The 14309-nt window shown below is 41.9% G+C and overlaps 1 protein-coding gene and 1 long non-coding RNA gene across 4 annotated transcripts in view; one reads left to right on the top strand and one right to left on the bottom strand.

Annotated features, from left to right (window-relative positions):
* Positions 1–14309, top strand: part of LOC141011761 (uncharacterized) — a 72860-nt gene that overhangs the window by 25696 nt on the left and 32855 nt on the right. The gene's annotated exons all lie outside the window — the stretch shown is intronic.
* On the bottom strand, positions 1959–4324 carry LOC141011754 (tripartite motif-containing protein 16-like). Its single transcript, XM_073485019.1, has one exon. It carries the CDS (start codon positions 4248–4250, stop codon positions 2571–2573), a length of 1680 nt encoding a protein of 559 aa, XP_073341120.1. The 5' UTR covers positions 4251–4324; the 3' UTR covers positions 1959–2570.

The following is a 14309-nucleotide window of genomic DNA, read 5'->3' as shown; positions in this document are numbered from 1 at the left end:
GAGGGGAAAATAAATTTCAGTTTAAAACAATTCATGTGAAGCAGAATGAAAAAAGTTCATGTTAACAAGTTTCATGTTCATTTCTCTGTGCACACTAAAACACAACATTCATCTACTGTCAGACTCACAAAAAACATTCTCCTGCAACGACTTCAGTTCACACGCGACAAAAAACCTAAAAAAAATTCACCTGAAATATTTTTTTCATGAATTTTTCACGTTTTTTTCCAGCGGATTTGGGTTTTTTATTCGTGAAACTGAGTCTTTTCATTTCTCTTTGTGTAAAACAGGAAGAAACAAAAATAGTTTTGTCAGGAGAAAATTCTGTTTGTTTCTGTCACACTCATTTTGACCACTAGAGGCTGAATCACTACCTCATATTATAAACAGTGTGAGCGTTCATGTGCGTTCAGTCTATTGTGAACTTACAGCGAAAACATTCTCCTGCAACAACTTGATTTTACACAAGAAAAAGAAATCTGAAAAAAATAAAAATTTAAAACAAAATTCTCCTGACATTTATTTTCTCACATGAAAAAAATAGAAATTTTAAAAAGTCCTGAAATTGTTTTCTGGTGATCGATTTAACCATTTTCATCTGTGAAGACGTCTCTTCTGCAGAAAACAATGTTTTCAGGAGAATTTATTTTCATGTGTGAAATGTTTTAAAAAAAAACTTTTTTTCTGGAAAATTTTCTATTTTTTTCATGTGAAGAAATTCAGGAAAGATTTTGTGTGAAATCAAGTTTTGTGTTAATTTCTCTGTGCACACTAAAACACAACATACAGACTGAGAGACTCACAGAAAATACTCTCCTGCAACAACTTGATTTCACACATAAAAAGGCTCCTAACAATATTTTTCTTCTGCAGATTTTTCCCCACATGTCTTCACAGATGAAACAAATAGAAAATGAATCTGCAGGAAAAAAATAAATTCAGGAACATTTTCTCTTTCTATTTTTTTCATGTGTGAAAATAAATGTCAGGAAAATGTTTTTGTAAGGTTCACAGTAGATGTATGTTGTGTTTAGTGTGCACGGGAAATTAAAGCTCCTCTGGAATAAAACATGGACGCTCACACTGTGGAGAATATGAGGTGGTGCTGCACTTCAGCCTCTAGTGGCTTTAAGTGTTTCACACATGGAAAATAAACTGTCGCCCAAAATGTTTTTTCTGGTGATCCATTCTCTATTTTATCATCTGTGAATACGTGGGGAAAAAATTCAGGAGGAAAAAATGTTGATGTTTTTTATTCACGTGTAAAACAAACTTTTTTCTGTGTTTGTTTCTGTAATACTCATTTTGACCACTAGAGGCCGAAGTGCAAAGGAGTTTTATTTCCCGTGCACATTAAACACAACACACGTCTATTGTGAACCTGACAACAAAAACTTTCTCCTGCAACAACTTGATTTTACACAGGAAGCAGAAACTACGGAGCCCCTGAAGGGACATGGGGAGAAAACTTAAATGTTTCTCGTGCACACGAGATATTTTCTTTCATACTTGCACTTCTGTATTTGAGCCAAAAAAACATTTCTGCTGAAAATCAGTTTCAGGATTATTTTTTTCTCCTGAAATGTTTTTTCCCCACATGTTGTTTTTTTTTAAACGTTTCACACGAGACATTTATTTATTAATCTGCTCCTCATGAAAAAAATAGAAAATGTTCCTGAAAAAACCCCCAAAGTTTTTTAAAACGTTTCACATATAAAAGAAAATTTCTTCAGAACTTCTTTAACATCTGAAAGTTTTATTGTTTTTTGTTAATTTTTTTCCTCCTGGCTCATTTCTGAGGCTCATTGAAGTGAAGGTCAATATTAAAACGTGTGCAGAAGTTATTCAGTGTAGATTTTCCTCTGTCATTAAAATAACAGCAGGTGGAGCCACACACACATTTTCATCTTTTCTCCATCAGCTTTGTTTGAAACCCTGAAATGAAGACGAGAAGAAACTTTGTTCCTGTTTGTTTATTCATGATGTGAAGCTTAAAAACAACAAGATGGAAACTTGAGAATAAAAATATTGTCATGAGACATAATTATGAGAGAGAGAGTCAAAAGTATGACGTCAACAATTATAACCATCAGTTATTATTATGAGATAAAAGTCACTTCATCATCTCAATTTTGAGTTTTCATGTTTCTTTTTCTATTTTTCTGGCAGAAATGAGCTTCCATAGCACAAAACATCTACAATAAATGAAGGTCTGCTGCTTTCTGTCTTCAGACTCACGCAGTGGAAGAGAAACAACAACATACAAATACATGAGTACAAATATTCAACATGCAGTTAGAGCACAGAGACGCTCACATTTTAATAAAAAGACAAATCAGCTGAGGGAAACAAACCTCATCAGGAGCAGCGAGAGCCTCCGTGGCTGAACAGACACAGGAAGGAGTGTCACCTGAAAACACCTCAAACATTTACACAACAACAAATGAGGAGGCGTCAAAGTACCGCCCAGAAAGTTTGATTGACAGGTGAAGAAATGCCACAACGATCAGCGACAAACATGAAGACAACATGAGACTGATTTAACTCAGTGTCCCTTAAATGTCTTCTGTCTATTTCAGTCTACTGAACTCAGCAGAGTCTCCAACGTAATACAGCCAAAGTCCAGCATAGAGAGGTTCAGTGAATGTGGTCTGGACTCTGTGGAGGAGAGTGATGGTGTCAGAGACGCTGTAGAAGGACAGAATACCTGCACTGTGATCCAGGTACACTCCAACTCTGGAGGACACAGGACCTGAGACGGGAGTTTGGACTTTGTTGTACAAAAACTCATAACTGTTTGTGTCACAACATAATGACCAAGATTTGTCATTGTGTCCAAATCTACATTCATTTCCCCCCCCTGCTCTGCTGATGTTCTTGTATGCGACTGCTACATAAACTCCTACTCCTCTCCTCTCCACCTCCCAGTAACAACGTCCAGTCAGACTCTCTCTACTCAGGACCTGAGACCAGTCAGTGAATCTGTCTGGATGATGAGAATAAGACTGTGGTTGATACATTAATGTTGCTTTTCTGTTCCCCTCAGATAATAACAGATGTTTGTATGCTGTGTTTGGATCCAGTGTGATGTCAGATGAATATCTTAAGAAGTCAGCTCTGGTCTTGTTCTCTGGTTGTGGGTTTGACAGTAAAACATCCACTTGAGTCACTGTCAGTGAGATGTTTGTCCATGTCTCTCTCAGGACGTCCTGTAGTTTGTCTCTGACCTCTGACACAGCTGCTGTCACATCCTCAAAGTACTTCAGAGGACGGATATTGATGCTGGATGAGTGTGTAGACTCACTGAGTGCTGACAGTGAGGGGTAGTTGTGTAGAAACTGGTTGTGATCCTCTGTGTGTGAGAGCTTCTTCAGCTCAGCGTCTTTCCTCTTCAGCTCAGTGATCTCCTGCTCCAGCTTCTCCTGAAGCTCTTTGACTCGACTCACTTCAGTTTCCTGCTGGGATCTGACCTGCTGCTTCACATCAGAGCGTCTTTTCTCCATGAGACGGATCAGCTCGGTGAAGATCTTCTCACTGTGCTCCGCTGCTTTATCAGCAGAGCCATTGATGGCCTCCACCTCCTGTTGAAGCACCTTCACATCTTCCTCTCTGTCCTGGATTCTCTGCTGGATGTTTTGTCGACTCCCCTCCAGCTCTCTCTGCCTCTCAGTCCTCTCTGCTGCAGCTGACACTGTGTCGTGGCCTTTATGTTCGTCCATGGAGCACAAAATACAGATACACTGCTGATCAGTACGGCAGAAAATCTTCAGTACCTCATCGTGACGAGAGCAGATGTTCTCCTGGAGCTTCTCTGACGGCTCCACCAGCTTGTGTTTCTTTAAAGCAGCTGATTCATAATGAGGCTGCAGGTGTTGCTCACAGTAAGAGGCCACACACTGCAGACAGGACTTAACTGCTCTCAGTTTCCTCCCAGTGCAGACATCACAGGCCACATCTTCAGCTCCAGCATAGCAGTGATCAGCAGGAGCAGCTTGGAGTCCAGTCTTCTTCAGCTCCTCCACTAAAACTGCTAACATGGTGCTTTTCAGCAGCTCAGGCCTCGGTGTGAAGCTCTTCCTGCACTCGGGGCAGCTGTAGGTTTCCTTCTTCTCCTCTTCATCCCAGTGGTCTTTAATACAGTTGCTGCAGTAGCTGTGTCCACAGGGAGTAGTCACCGGATCCTTCAGTAGATCCAAACAGATGGAACAAGAGAAAGTCTCTCGGTCCAGCTGAACTCCTTTTTGTGCCATTTCACCTCTCTGTGTCGACGACCGTCTGAGCTTCACTTCCTGGTAAGTGAAACTAGTCTGAGCTCTGATCTGAACAGCGTGTGTTTGTGCAGTGAACGAGGCCGTCAGCTCAGTTACACCCTCCTTCACACTGCAGATCTGAAAGGAAATACATGGGCAGGGTGGAGCTGGCTGTGTTTGAGAGCAGAGAGAAGAGGGAGGGCTCATCAAGCTGAATCACTCCAGGAAGTGGAGCAGCTCTGTGAATCATTTACGATGAAGCCTCAGTTAAAACCTGCTCCACGTCTGAAAACATTTCCTCTTAGTTGTGAAACACTTGTGGGCTCTGCAGGCTTTGTTGCTGGCTGCATGTTTCTATCATCTCTGTCTGATTCATGTTGCAGCAGAACAAACACGTCACATATAAAAGTCAAACACTGACAGGGTCCGTTCACTAGAAGGGATCTTAGAAATGTACGATGTGTTCACTGACCACTCCCAGGACTCTGGTCCTCTCAGTCTCTCAATGTCATATTTCATAAACTCTGTGTAAGTTGTGTGTGCAGAAATCTGAGTGTGTAAAGTGACTAAAGCTGTCAGAGACACGTAGTCGAGTAAAAAGTGAAGTGTTTCCCTCAGAGATGTGATGTAGTAGAAGTAGAAAGTAGCATGAAAACATCAGACTCAAACACAAGAACTGTAACTCCCGTTCAGTCAATCATGACACAAGGTGTTCCTCTCACAGGCATTTATTGTCTTCAGTCGAGGAATTTCAATAAAAGTCCACATGTCGACGAATGTCGTAAGAACTAAACAAACAAACATAAACATCCAATTAAATTTACGTAACACAGAGCGAGTTACAAAGCACAATATAAACCATAATTATACATCAACATACCTCATTGGCCTTCTCAACTAAACGGAGTTAAGGACACTTTATTCTTCTTCTTTCCTCTGCTTCTCTCATACCGGACTTATTGACCGCTGCTCACCTCAAGCATGGTGAAGATAAAGTGCGTCAACACAAAACAACGACGTGAGAGCACTGACACCAGCGAACATTGGTTCTGCTACAACAACAGTTCTCTTTAGTTACAATTATATCCAAATGAAACAACAGAATGTATTCCCTTATTTAAACATGAATGCTTGAATTGTTCATATTTTCAACAACCAATTATTATTAATTATGTAAATTAACTTAAATAGTATAACTGACTTTGATGGCAGCTACACTCCCACCAAATCACTGGTGATTTCTCTAATGAACTTAAGATAAAGATTCAAATAATAATTCAGATAATGTTTATGATATTTGGTGTGAGGAAAGACAGTGAGACAACAAGGCTGCATTACTCAGCTTCAAGCAGGGTGACTGTCTTGTGGATTGGCCTGACTAGGTAGACCGGCTTGTTGAGTCGCTTTCCTTGGTCATCTAAAGCTGAGTCACTGATCAGCACTTGCAGCTTCCTCACACGACCATCTTCACCAGGGTACACTTCAGTGACCTTGGCGAGTTTCCACTCATTTCGTGGTGCAAGGTCATCTTGTATTATCACTACATCGTTGACTCTTGCATTCCGATGTGTCTTGTTCCATTTTTGTCTCTGTTGCAGGTTTAACAGGTACTCTTTTTTCCATCTCGACCAGAACTCATTTGCCAAATGTTGCACTTTCCGCCATCTTTTGCGAAGATAAAGGTCTTCTTTCACAAACTCTCCCGGTGGTGGCAGGATTATGGAAGACTTCATCGTCAGGATGTGATTGGGCGTGAGAGGCTGCGGCCCAGTTGGATCATTGAGTAAATGTGCTGTTAAAGGTCGGCTATTTATGATCGCCATGACTTCATACAGGTAAGTTCTCAAAGATGAACTGTCAAGTCTTTGGGAGGACTGATCCAGAATGGATGTCAACACACTTCTTATTGTCCTGATTTGCCTTTCCCAGGCTCCCCCCATATGGCTGGCGGATGGAGGATTCATGACAAACTCGCAGCCAAGTTGCTTGAAGCTCTCTTGCTTCATCTCCTTCACAGCTTCCAGGAACTCACGTTTCGCACCAATAAAATTGGTTCCTTGGTCGGATCGAAGTTGTCGCACACTTCCACGTACAGCGATGAAGGTCCGAAGCGCATTAATAAAAGCGTCAGTCGTCATGTCATCAAGTAGTTCAATGTGCACAGCACGAGAACACATACAAGTGAACAACAAACCGTAGCGTTTCAGCTCTCTCCGTCCTTCCTTGACATAGAATGGCCCAAAACAGTCCATCCCACAATAAGTAAAGGGCGGAGTTGTTTCCATGCGTTCACGAGGTAAATCTGACATTTTCTGTTCTTCTGTAGAACGTCTGAATTTTCTACAGTTCACACATTTGTAAATGTAGGACGACACAGCATGATTACATCCAATTATCCAGATGCCGTTTGATCGTAGTGCATTCATTGTTATGCCACGCCCTTGGTGGTGCACTTGCTGATGATAGTGCTTGATCAGTAAGTTCGATATGTGGCTAGACTTCGGCAAGAGTGCTGGATGCTTGATGTGAGGATGTAAAGCTGCATGTTCAAGTCGACCTCCCACTCTGAGGATGCTCCGTTCATCCAAGAAAGGATCCAGTCGGTGCAGCTTGCTGGTCTTATCCTTAGCTGTGATCTCCTTCCTGGATTGAAGATTTTGTATTTCCTCTGAGAAAGCTGCCCGTTGGACAATGCCGATGATGGTAAGTTCTGCCTCCCTTCTCTCTTCGAGACTTGTGGCTTCATTGGTTCTGGATACCAGCCCTTTAAGCTCCTTCACCCACCGCACAAGCCTGGCGATGGCTTGGACTAACCTCGTCCAGCTGGAGAACTTAAGGAAGCGATCGAGCAGTGAATCTTCTGTTGTTAAGGTCTTGTACACAAAAGCCTTACGCACTTCTGGGTCTTCAACTGCGATTTCTCCCACCTTAATATCTCCACTGGGAAGCTCGTCACACCAGAGAAAGCTTGGACCCGTGAACCAGTTGGAAGCAATAAGCTCCTTTGACTTCAGACCCCGAGATGCGTGGTCTGCGGGATTTTCTTCAGAGGCCACATATCTCCATTGACTTGGATCGGTACTTTCCTTGATTCGCTGAATGCGATTTGCCACAAATACGTGGAATCTTCTGGCCTCGTTGTTGACATATCCAAGTACGACTCTTGAGTCCGTCCAGAAGATTTCCTGGGCTCCTTCTAGCTCCAACTCCTTTCTGAGCAAATCACTGGTGCGAACAGCAACAACAGCTGCTGAAAGCTCGAGTCTTGGTACTGTAGTGACCTTCGTGGGGGCCACTCTGGCCTTACCCATGACCAGCGAACAGTGGATTTGTCCTGTTGCACTAACTGCTCTCAGGTAAGTGCATTCTCCATATCCAGTGACACTCGCGTCCGAGAAATGATGGAGTTCGTGTCTTTGGACTTCACCGAAACTTACTGGGAGGTAACATCTTTGAATCTTAACATCCGCTAGATTCTGTAGGTCCAACAACCAAGATTCCCACTGCGACCGAAGATCATCAGATAGTGGTTCATCCCATCCGGTTTTCTCTCGACACATCTGCTGAAGTATTTGCTTCCCAACAAGAATGAAAGGCGCTACAAAGCCGAGTGGGTCGTAAACAGACGCTACCGTTGACAAGATGCCTCTTCTAGAAAGCGGGCGTTCACTCACCACTACTCTGAAGAGGAACTGATCTGAAGAGATGCACCACTTAACACCTAGGGCTCTCTCAATCAGTGGCTCACTCAAGGCTAAGTCTTGATGTCTTGCCCTTTCCGCACATTCTTCTCTGGGAATTGATGCAAGTACCTCTTGACGATTGGAAATGAACTTGTGAATGCGTAGCTTGCCAGCGCTGCAGAGCTGCCTGGCCTCTCTGATCAGCTGTATCGCTTCATCATTTGATGACACACTCGTCAGGCCGTCATCCACATAAAAGTTCCTTTCAACAAAGCGGATGCTTGCTTCACTGAAACGACCCTGTCCTTGAGCTGCAATGTGCTTGAGGCCGTAGTTTGCACAGCCCGGTGATGAGGCGGCCCCAAACAGGTGCACTCTCATACGATAGACTGATGGTTGTACTTGAAAGTTTCCATCGTCCCACCAGAGGAATCTCAAATAGTCCTGGTCTTCTGTTCTGACATGAAACTGATGGAACATACGTTCAATATCGCACATCACTGCTACAGGACCCTTGCGAAACCGGCAGAGGACACCAATCAAATTGTTCGTCAGTTCTGGCCCAGTAAGCAGATGGTCGTTCAATGATACGCCTTCAAACTTCGCTGAACAGTCAAACACGACTCTTATCTTCCCTGGTTTCTGTGGGTGGTACACCCCATGGTGCGGGATGTACCAAGCAGGGTTATTATTGACATCTTCCATTGAAACCTTCTCAGCGTCTCCGCGAGATATTGTTTCACTCATGAAGGCTACGTAGTCCTTATGGTATTGTTTGTCCTTTTCAAATCTTCTTCTCAAACATTTCAGACGATGCTCTGCACATTTCCTGTTGTCTGGCAGATTCGGCCTGCCTTCTTTAAATGGCAAGGGCATCTCGCAGTGACCGTCTGCTTTGATTCTGATTCCTTCCTCCATTATTGAAAGGAAGCGGAGATCCTCTTGAGAGATGTGAGCATCTTCTACACCTCTTTCATTGAAGTCAGACTCAAGTGCCTTTATCACATCTGGTGGAGTGATGACTTCCTTTACTTGTGTTCGACATATGTACCGGACTTCACTGGTCAGATTAGCAGGCGACTGATGATAAGGTGTCACTTGTCTCACAACGACCGCGTGGCTGCTTCCGAGCGCATCACCATAGTCGACACAGGGATTCACACAGCCGACGATACTCCAGCCAAGGTCCGTTCTTTGGGCAAATGGCTCATTGTCTTTGCCAGCCACAACCTCTCTAGGTAGCAGTGCTTGAGAACAATTGTAACCTATAAGCAGGCCAACGTCACATTCAATTAAAGGAGCAATCTCTTCGGCAAGGTGCTCTAGGTGAGGCCATGCTCTTGCTGTTTTAGGTGTGGGGATATGACTTAGATTGACAGGAATAAACTCTCTTGTGTAAGTTATTGGGAGAGGGATTTTCTTTGATGAATAAAAGCCTCTAACTTGCAACCCAGTTAGCTTCTGACTTGGAATGACTGTACTTCTGGATGCTAGCGTTGAGAGTTTCAGTTGCACAGGCTCCTTTTGTGTATCCAGAGTATCAGCCTTTTCTTGCAAAACAAAGGTGGTGTCACTTTGATTGTCCAGAAGTGCATATAAAAGAACTTCACTGTCTGGGTTACTTGTTGTGGATAACCATACTGGCATAACCGAGGAGGTATGAGTGCTCTTCATATCTTGTACGACCCGGTGAGAAGTTGCCTCACTCAACGTTGCATCAGTTGGTTTAGACTCTGTTCTTTCTTTTGACCTTTCTTTCTCCTTTGAGTGTTTCACACTGTCCTTTCTTTCGTCGTCCCGATGTTCTTTCTTTCTGTCCTCCTTAGCTCGATCTTCGTGTAAGCATGTTGGATGCTTCCTTTTGCATGTGTCGCAGACACTCCTCTTTTCACAGTTCTTTGAAAGGTGTCCTGTTTTCAAACATCCAAAACACATTTTATTTGTTTGCACAAACTTGACTCTTTCTGTAAGTGACTTGTCCATAAATCTTCGACATGTGTGAATGCTATGGTTTGACTTCTCACAAAACACACAACCCTTAACATCTGGGTTCTCTTCAGAGTTGCTTGTCAGCACCTTTACACCAACGCTTCGTGTCTTTGGTGTCTTCATCTTTTCAACATCATTAGACTTCAGAGCATGAAGAGAGGTCACAGGGCTACAGGCTATCTTAGCTTCCTTTGCGACAAACTCAACAAACTGACTGAAGCTGGGAAATGTCTTAGCTTCTTCTTCAAACTCAATTACCTTTCTGTTCCATCTGGCTGTCAACCAGTCAGGCAGTTTGGTAAGTATTCTTTGGTTTTCACCACAGTCATTTAACCTCAGACATTGCTGCTTCACAGCCTCGAAGAAAGTCTGAGAACTCTCTGAGTTCAACACTCTCCTTGGGTCCTATCTTTGGCCATGAGGTGAGCTTATCTCTGAAAGCTTTAGCAATCATGAATGAGCTTCCATATCTTTCTTCCAGGACGTCCCACGCTGAATGGTAAGCTGCATCCGTGCCTATCAGAAAATAACTCTCAATGGCTTTCTTTGCAGGTCCGCCGACATACTTACGGAGGTAGTAGACCTTCTCATTCACTGGAATGTGTTTCCTGCCTATCAGAGTTTGAAAAGACATCTTCCAGTCTTTATACCTTAGCGGGTCTCCATTGAAGACAGCAGGCTCTGGTACAGGCAGACGGCTTGCATTGATTGACTCTGCTATTGCACTGGCAAGTGATGTAGTACTATGCTCTTGATGGGCGTTAATAGCAGGCTGCTCCCTTGTGACAGGTTGTGTTAACACAGCAGGTTGTACATGAGCACCTGTCTCTTTTATATGATGCACTGGGAGACTTCTTGATTTATGTACACGTTTCTCTTGCCTAGGCTTGCAGTCGTGGAGCAAATCTGATATCTCTTGATCTGAGTCTACTTCTTGTTGATAGACTTGCAGTCTTGCCTTTGCAGCATTCATTTTCTTGACTGTCTTTAAGCGCTCTATCTGCATACGCTTCTCTTCTAAAGCATTTTGTCTTGCAGCATTTTCAGCTTCTTGTAATGCAAGTCTCTGTCTGTTCTCATTTTCAAGTGTTTCAAGCTCTTGTTTCTCACGTTCCATTTCTTGTAAAACTTCCAAAGTGGCTTGAGTTGCAGCTAACTCCGCTGCAGCTTCTTTTACCTTTGTAGAGGACAGACTTGAACGTTTTGAACTTAAGCTTGAACTCTTTGTAGACTTGACTCCTTGAGAGTCCACTTCAGATCTCTGGGATGCTGCAGATGAAAACACTGAGCCATTCTCAACCCAGTATGCTTGATCACTTTTAGAACCTTGCTCTTTATCTGTCTCTTCGCTCAGATCCCATTGCAAGATCTTTCTTGTGAGAGCATCACATGTGTCTACTCGACGACGTGTCTCTCCATCAGGTGCCTTGTAAAGACGCAAGTCTTCATAGGCTTGTTTTACATCTGTTGAAGCATGGTGGACCTTAGTCATGTGGTCTTGCAGTATCTCATTGGGAAGGGATCCGTCATGTGCTCTTTTAGCCTCCCTCACGAGAGATTTCCATTTCTTGTATGCAGTTGTAAAACTGTTCAAAAGCTTTTTAGATTTGTTATCTTGGAGTTCTTGACCCTTTTCAGTCAGTGTTCGGGTTCTCTGACTTCTTCTTGGTCCTTCTTGTGCAGCAGCTTGTTTCTCAATGCCAACCTCACTCTCTTGTAATGCATTAGTGTTTACATTTGCTTCAACAAGATTTTTAGACTGCTGTTGTACTTCTATAGCTTCAGTATTACCAGGATACACAGCCATGTTCAGATTGTTTTTGAGTTAACCTTACTTGTATTTTTTAGTGTAATTACCCTTTAAATGTAACTGAAACTAGTTAAGTTGACTAGTTTAGCTTGAAGATTACTAGTTAGTAGAGCTGTTAAATTGCAATAAAATACAAATTTCAACTAACCTAACCCTTTTAACCTTCAAATTTAACCAACCATTTTTTACAGTGTCTTAATGTTTCAAAAATCGCTTTCACAATACAAATGAACTTATTTCCACTTGCAAAGAATTATATCACTTATTTTTAGCTTGAACAGTACCAAAGAATGATTCTTTGAATGTCAAAACACTTAAATGGTTAAATAATAAACGAATATGATGAAATCAGAAATGACTTGGTTGTTATGGTAACACCAGAAAACTTGTCTCTTCAGCACTTATAGAGTCCCTTATAGCAGTTGATAAGCTATACCTCTTAACATTCAACTTGTTTTAAATGTATTACTTGTTGTAAGCTTGATCACTTGATGCTCTTGGACTCTGCTTGCTTGGGTTACCGGTATGTGAACAGTCTTATTTTTTCGGTGCTGGCGTGCGTTGCAACTTCCTTGCAGCTCCGTCCACGGCGGGCGCACACATCGTCTTTCCACCTCACGTCGGACAGGCTGAGTTCTTACTGTAACTCCCGTTCAGTCAATCATGACACAAGGTGTTCCTCTCACAGGCATTTATTGTCTTCAGTCGAGGAATTTCAATAAAAGTCCACATGTCGACGAATGTCGTAAGAACTAAACAAACAAACATAAACATCCAATTAAATTTACGTAACACAGAGTGAGTTACAAAGCACAATATAAACCATAATTATACATCAACATACCTCATTGGCCTTCTCAACTAAACGGAGTTAAGGACACTTTATTCTTCTTCTTTCCTCTGCTTCTCTCATACCGGACTTATTGACCGCTGCTCACCTCAAGCATGGTGAAGGTAAAGTGCGTCAACACAAAACAACGACGTGAGAGCACTGACACCAGCGAACATTGGTTCTGCTACAACAACAGTTCTCTTTAGTTACAATTATATCCAAATGAAACAACAGAATGTATTCCCTTATTTAAACATGAATGCTTGAATTGTTCATATTTTCAACAACCAATTATTATTAATTATGTAAATTAACTTAAATAGTATAACTGACTTTGATGGCAGCTACAAGAACCACAAAACAACAACTTTTATGAAAGAAGACATTTTATTGATGTGAACATGTCAAATCTTTCCAAATACAGTAAACAGTGACCAAGATAGGCTCCTTCTTTGTCATCTGTGGAGAAAGTCACCAGACTCCCTTTAAAAATGTCTCAATTTAGTGAGTTGTTGAGTTGGAGACACTTTATAAACTGTCTCTGACTAATCCTTCATTATTTGTTCCTTCTTGTAAATTCAGCATTAAATGTTTAACAATTAGTTTTTATCTTACTTGTAAAAAGTGTCAGTTTGTGGCAGCATGGCTGCACCAGCCTGTCTGCTTCTGTGTCTAAAGTGCTAAAGTCTGACCTGCCAACATTTAGCAGCTGTTTGAACACACTGTTTACACTGATTTCACCATTTACACTCAATTTATGAAAGAAGAAACATTTTATTGATGCTAAACATGTCACATTTTACAAAGACACTAAACAGTAACCAGTATAGGCAACTTCTTTGTCCCGTGGAGAAAGTCACCAGACTCCCTTAGAAAAACGCTCAATTTAGTGAGTTGTTGAGTTGGAGACACTTTATAAACTGTCTCTGACTAATTCTTCATTATTTGTTCCTTGTTGTAAATCTAGAAGTTGTTTCTGTCTTTGTTTAGACTTTAGCTCCTTTCACACTTCCTTTTCTTGGCGGGAATATCGCGGCGTTATTCCGCCTCGTTGTCTGTGTGTGAGAGGAAGCCGGCAGGGTGAGACCAGGAGTGTGACGGTCTGACGGGTTCAGTCTGACAACTAAACAGATCCTTCAGTGGATATCACTCAAAATAAGAGAAAGTCTCACACTTCAACCCACAAAGCGACGTTACAAGAGCAAACAACAGTAATGTGGCAGCAGGTCGTGTCCTCAGCATCTTATATGAGGAAAATAATGTTAAAGCCGAATGTTGAAAAGTGGGTTTAGGGTTATATATTTTATTTTATTTAAAAAGACTTCCTTTTTGAAACTGAGTGAAAACAAAAACAGATTTGTCAAAGAACACTAAACACAAAAAAAAGAACAAGGAAAGAAAATTTTCCTGAATAAAAAAATTTTCACCTAAAAATTATTAAGAACAAAAAAAACCTCACACGTGTTTGTCGCCTTCTGCTTTTGTGTTGCCATAGTTACGGCCTAGTTACTGACTTGTATAGAAAATAAAATCACCAAATTAAATGAGGGGAAGCCGCCGACAGAAGCCCTGAGGGGCCAGTGAACGCATCGTTTGTTTGTGGTGACCCATTTTCTAAGTCTGAATCAAAATGTTGGTCTCATTTTTTGAGGGGAAAAGAAATTTCAGTTTAAAACAATTCATGTGAAGCAGAATGAAAAAAGTTCATGTTAACAAGTTTCATGTTCATTTCTCTGTGCACACTA

The sequence above is a fragment of the Pagrus major genome, chromosome 17 (genome assembly GCF_040436345.1).
Source record: "Pagrus major chromosome 17, Pma_NU_1.0".
In the NCBI taxonomy this organism is placed as follows: Eukaryota; Metazoa; Chordata; class Actinopteri; order Spariformes; family Sparidae; genus Pagrus; species Pagrus major.
The sequence above is the reverse complement of the archived record's forward strand: the minus strand, read 5'-3'. Positions and strand labels throughout refer to the sequence as shown.

What these genes read in the sequence shown, in the direction of transcription:
- LOC141011754 (XM_073485019.1), bottom strand. Translation starts at nt 4,250, where the DNA reads ATGGCACAAAAAGGAGTTCAGCTGGACCGAGAGACTTTCTCTTGTTCC.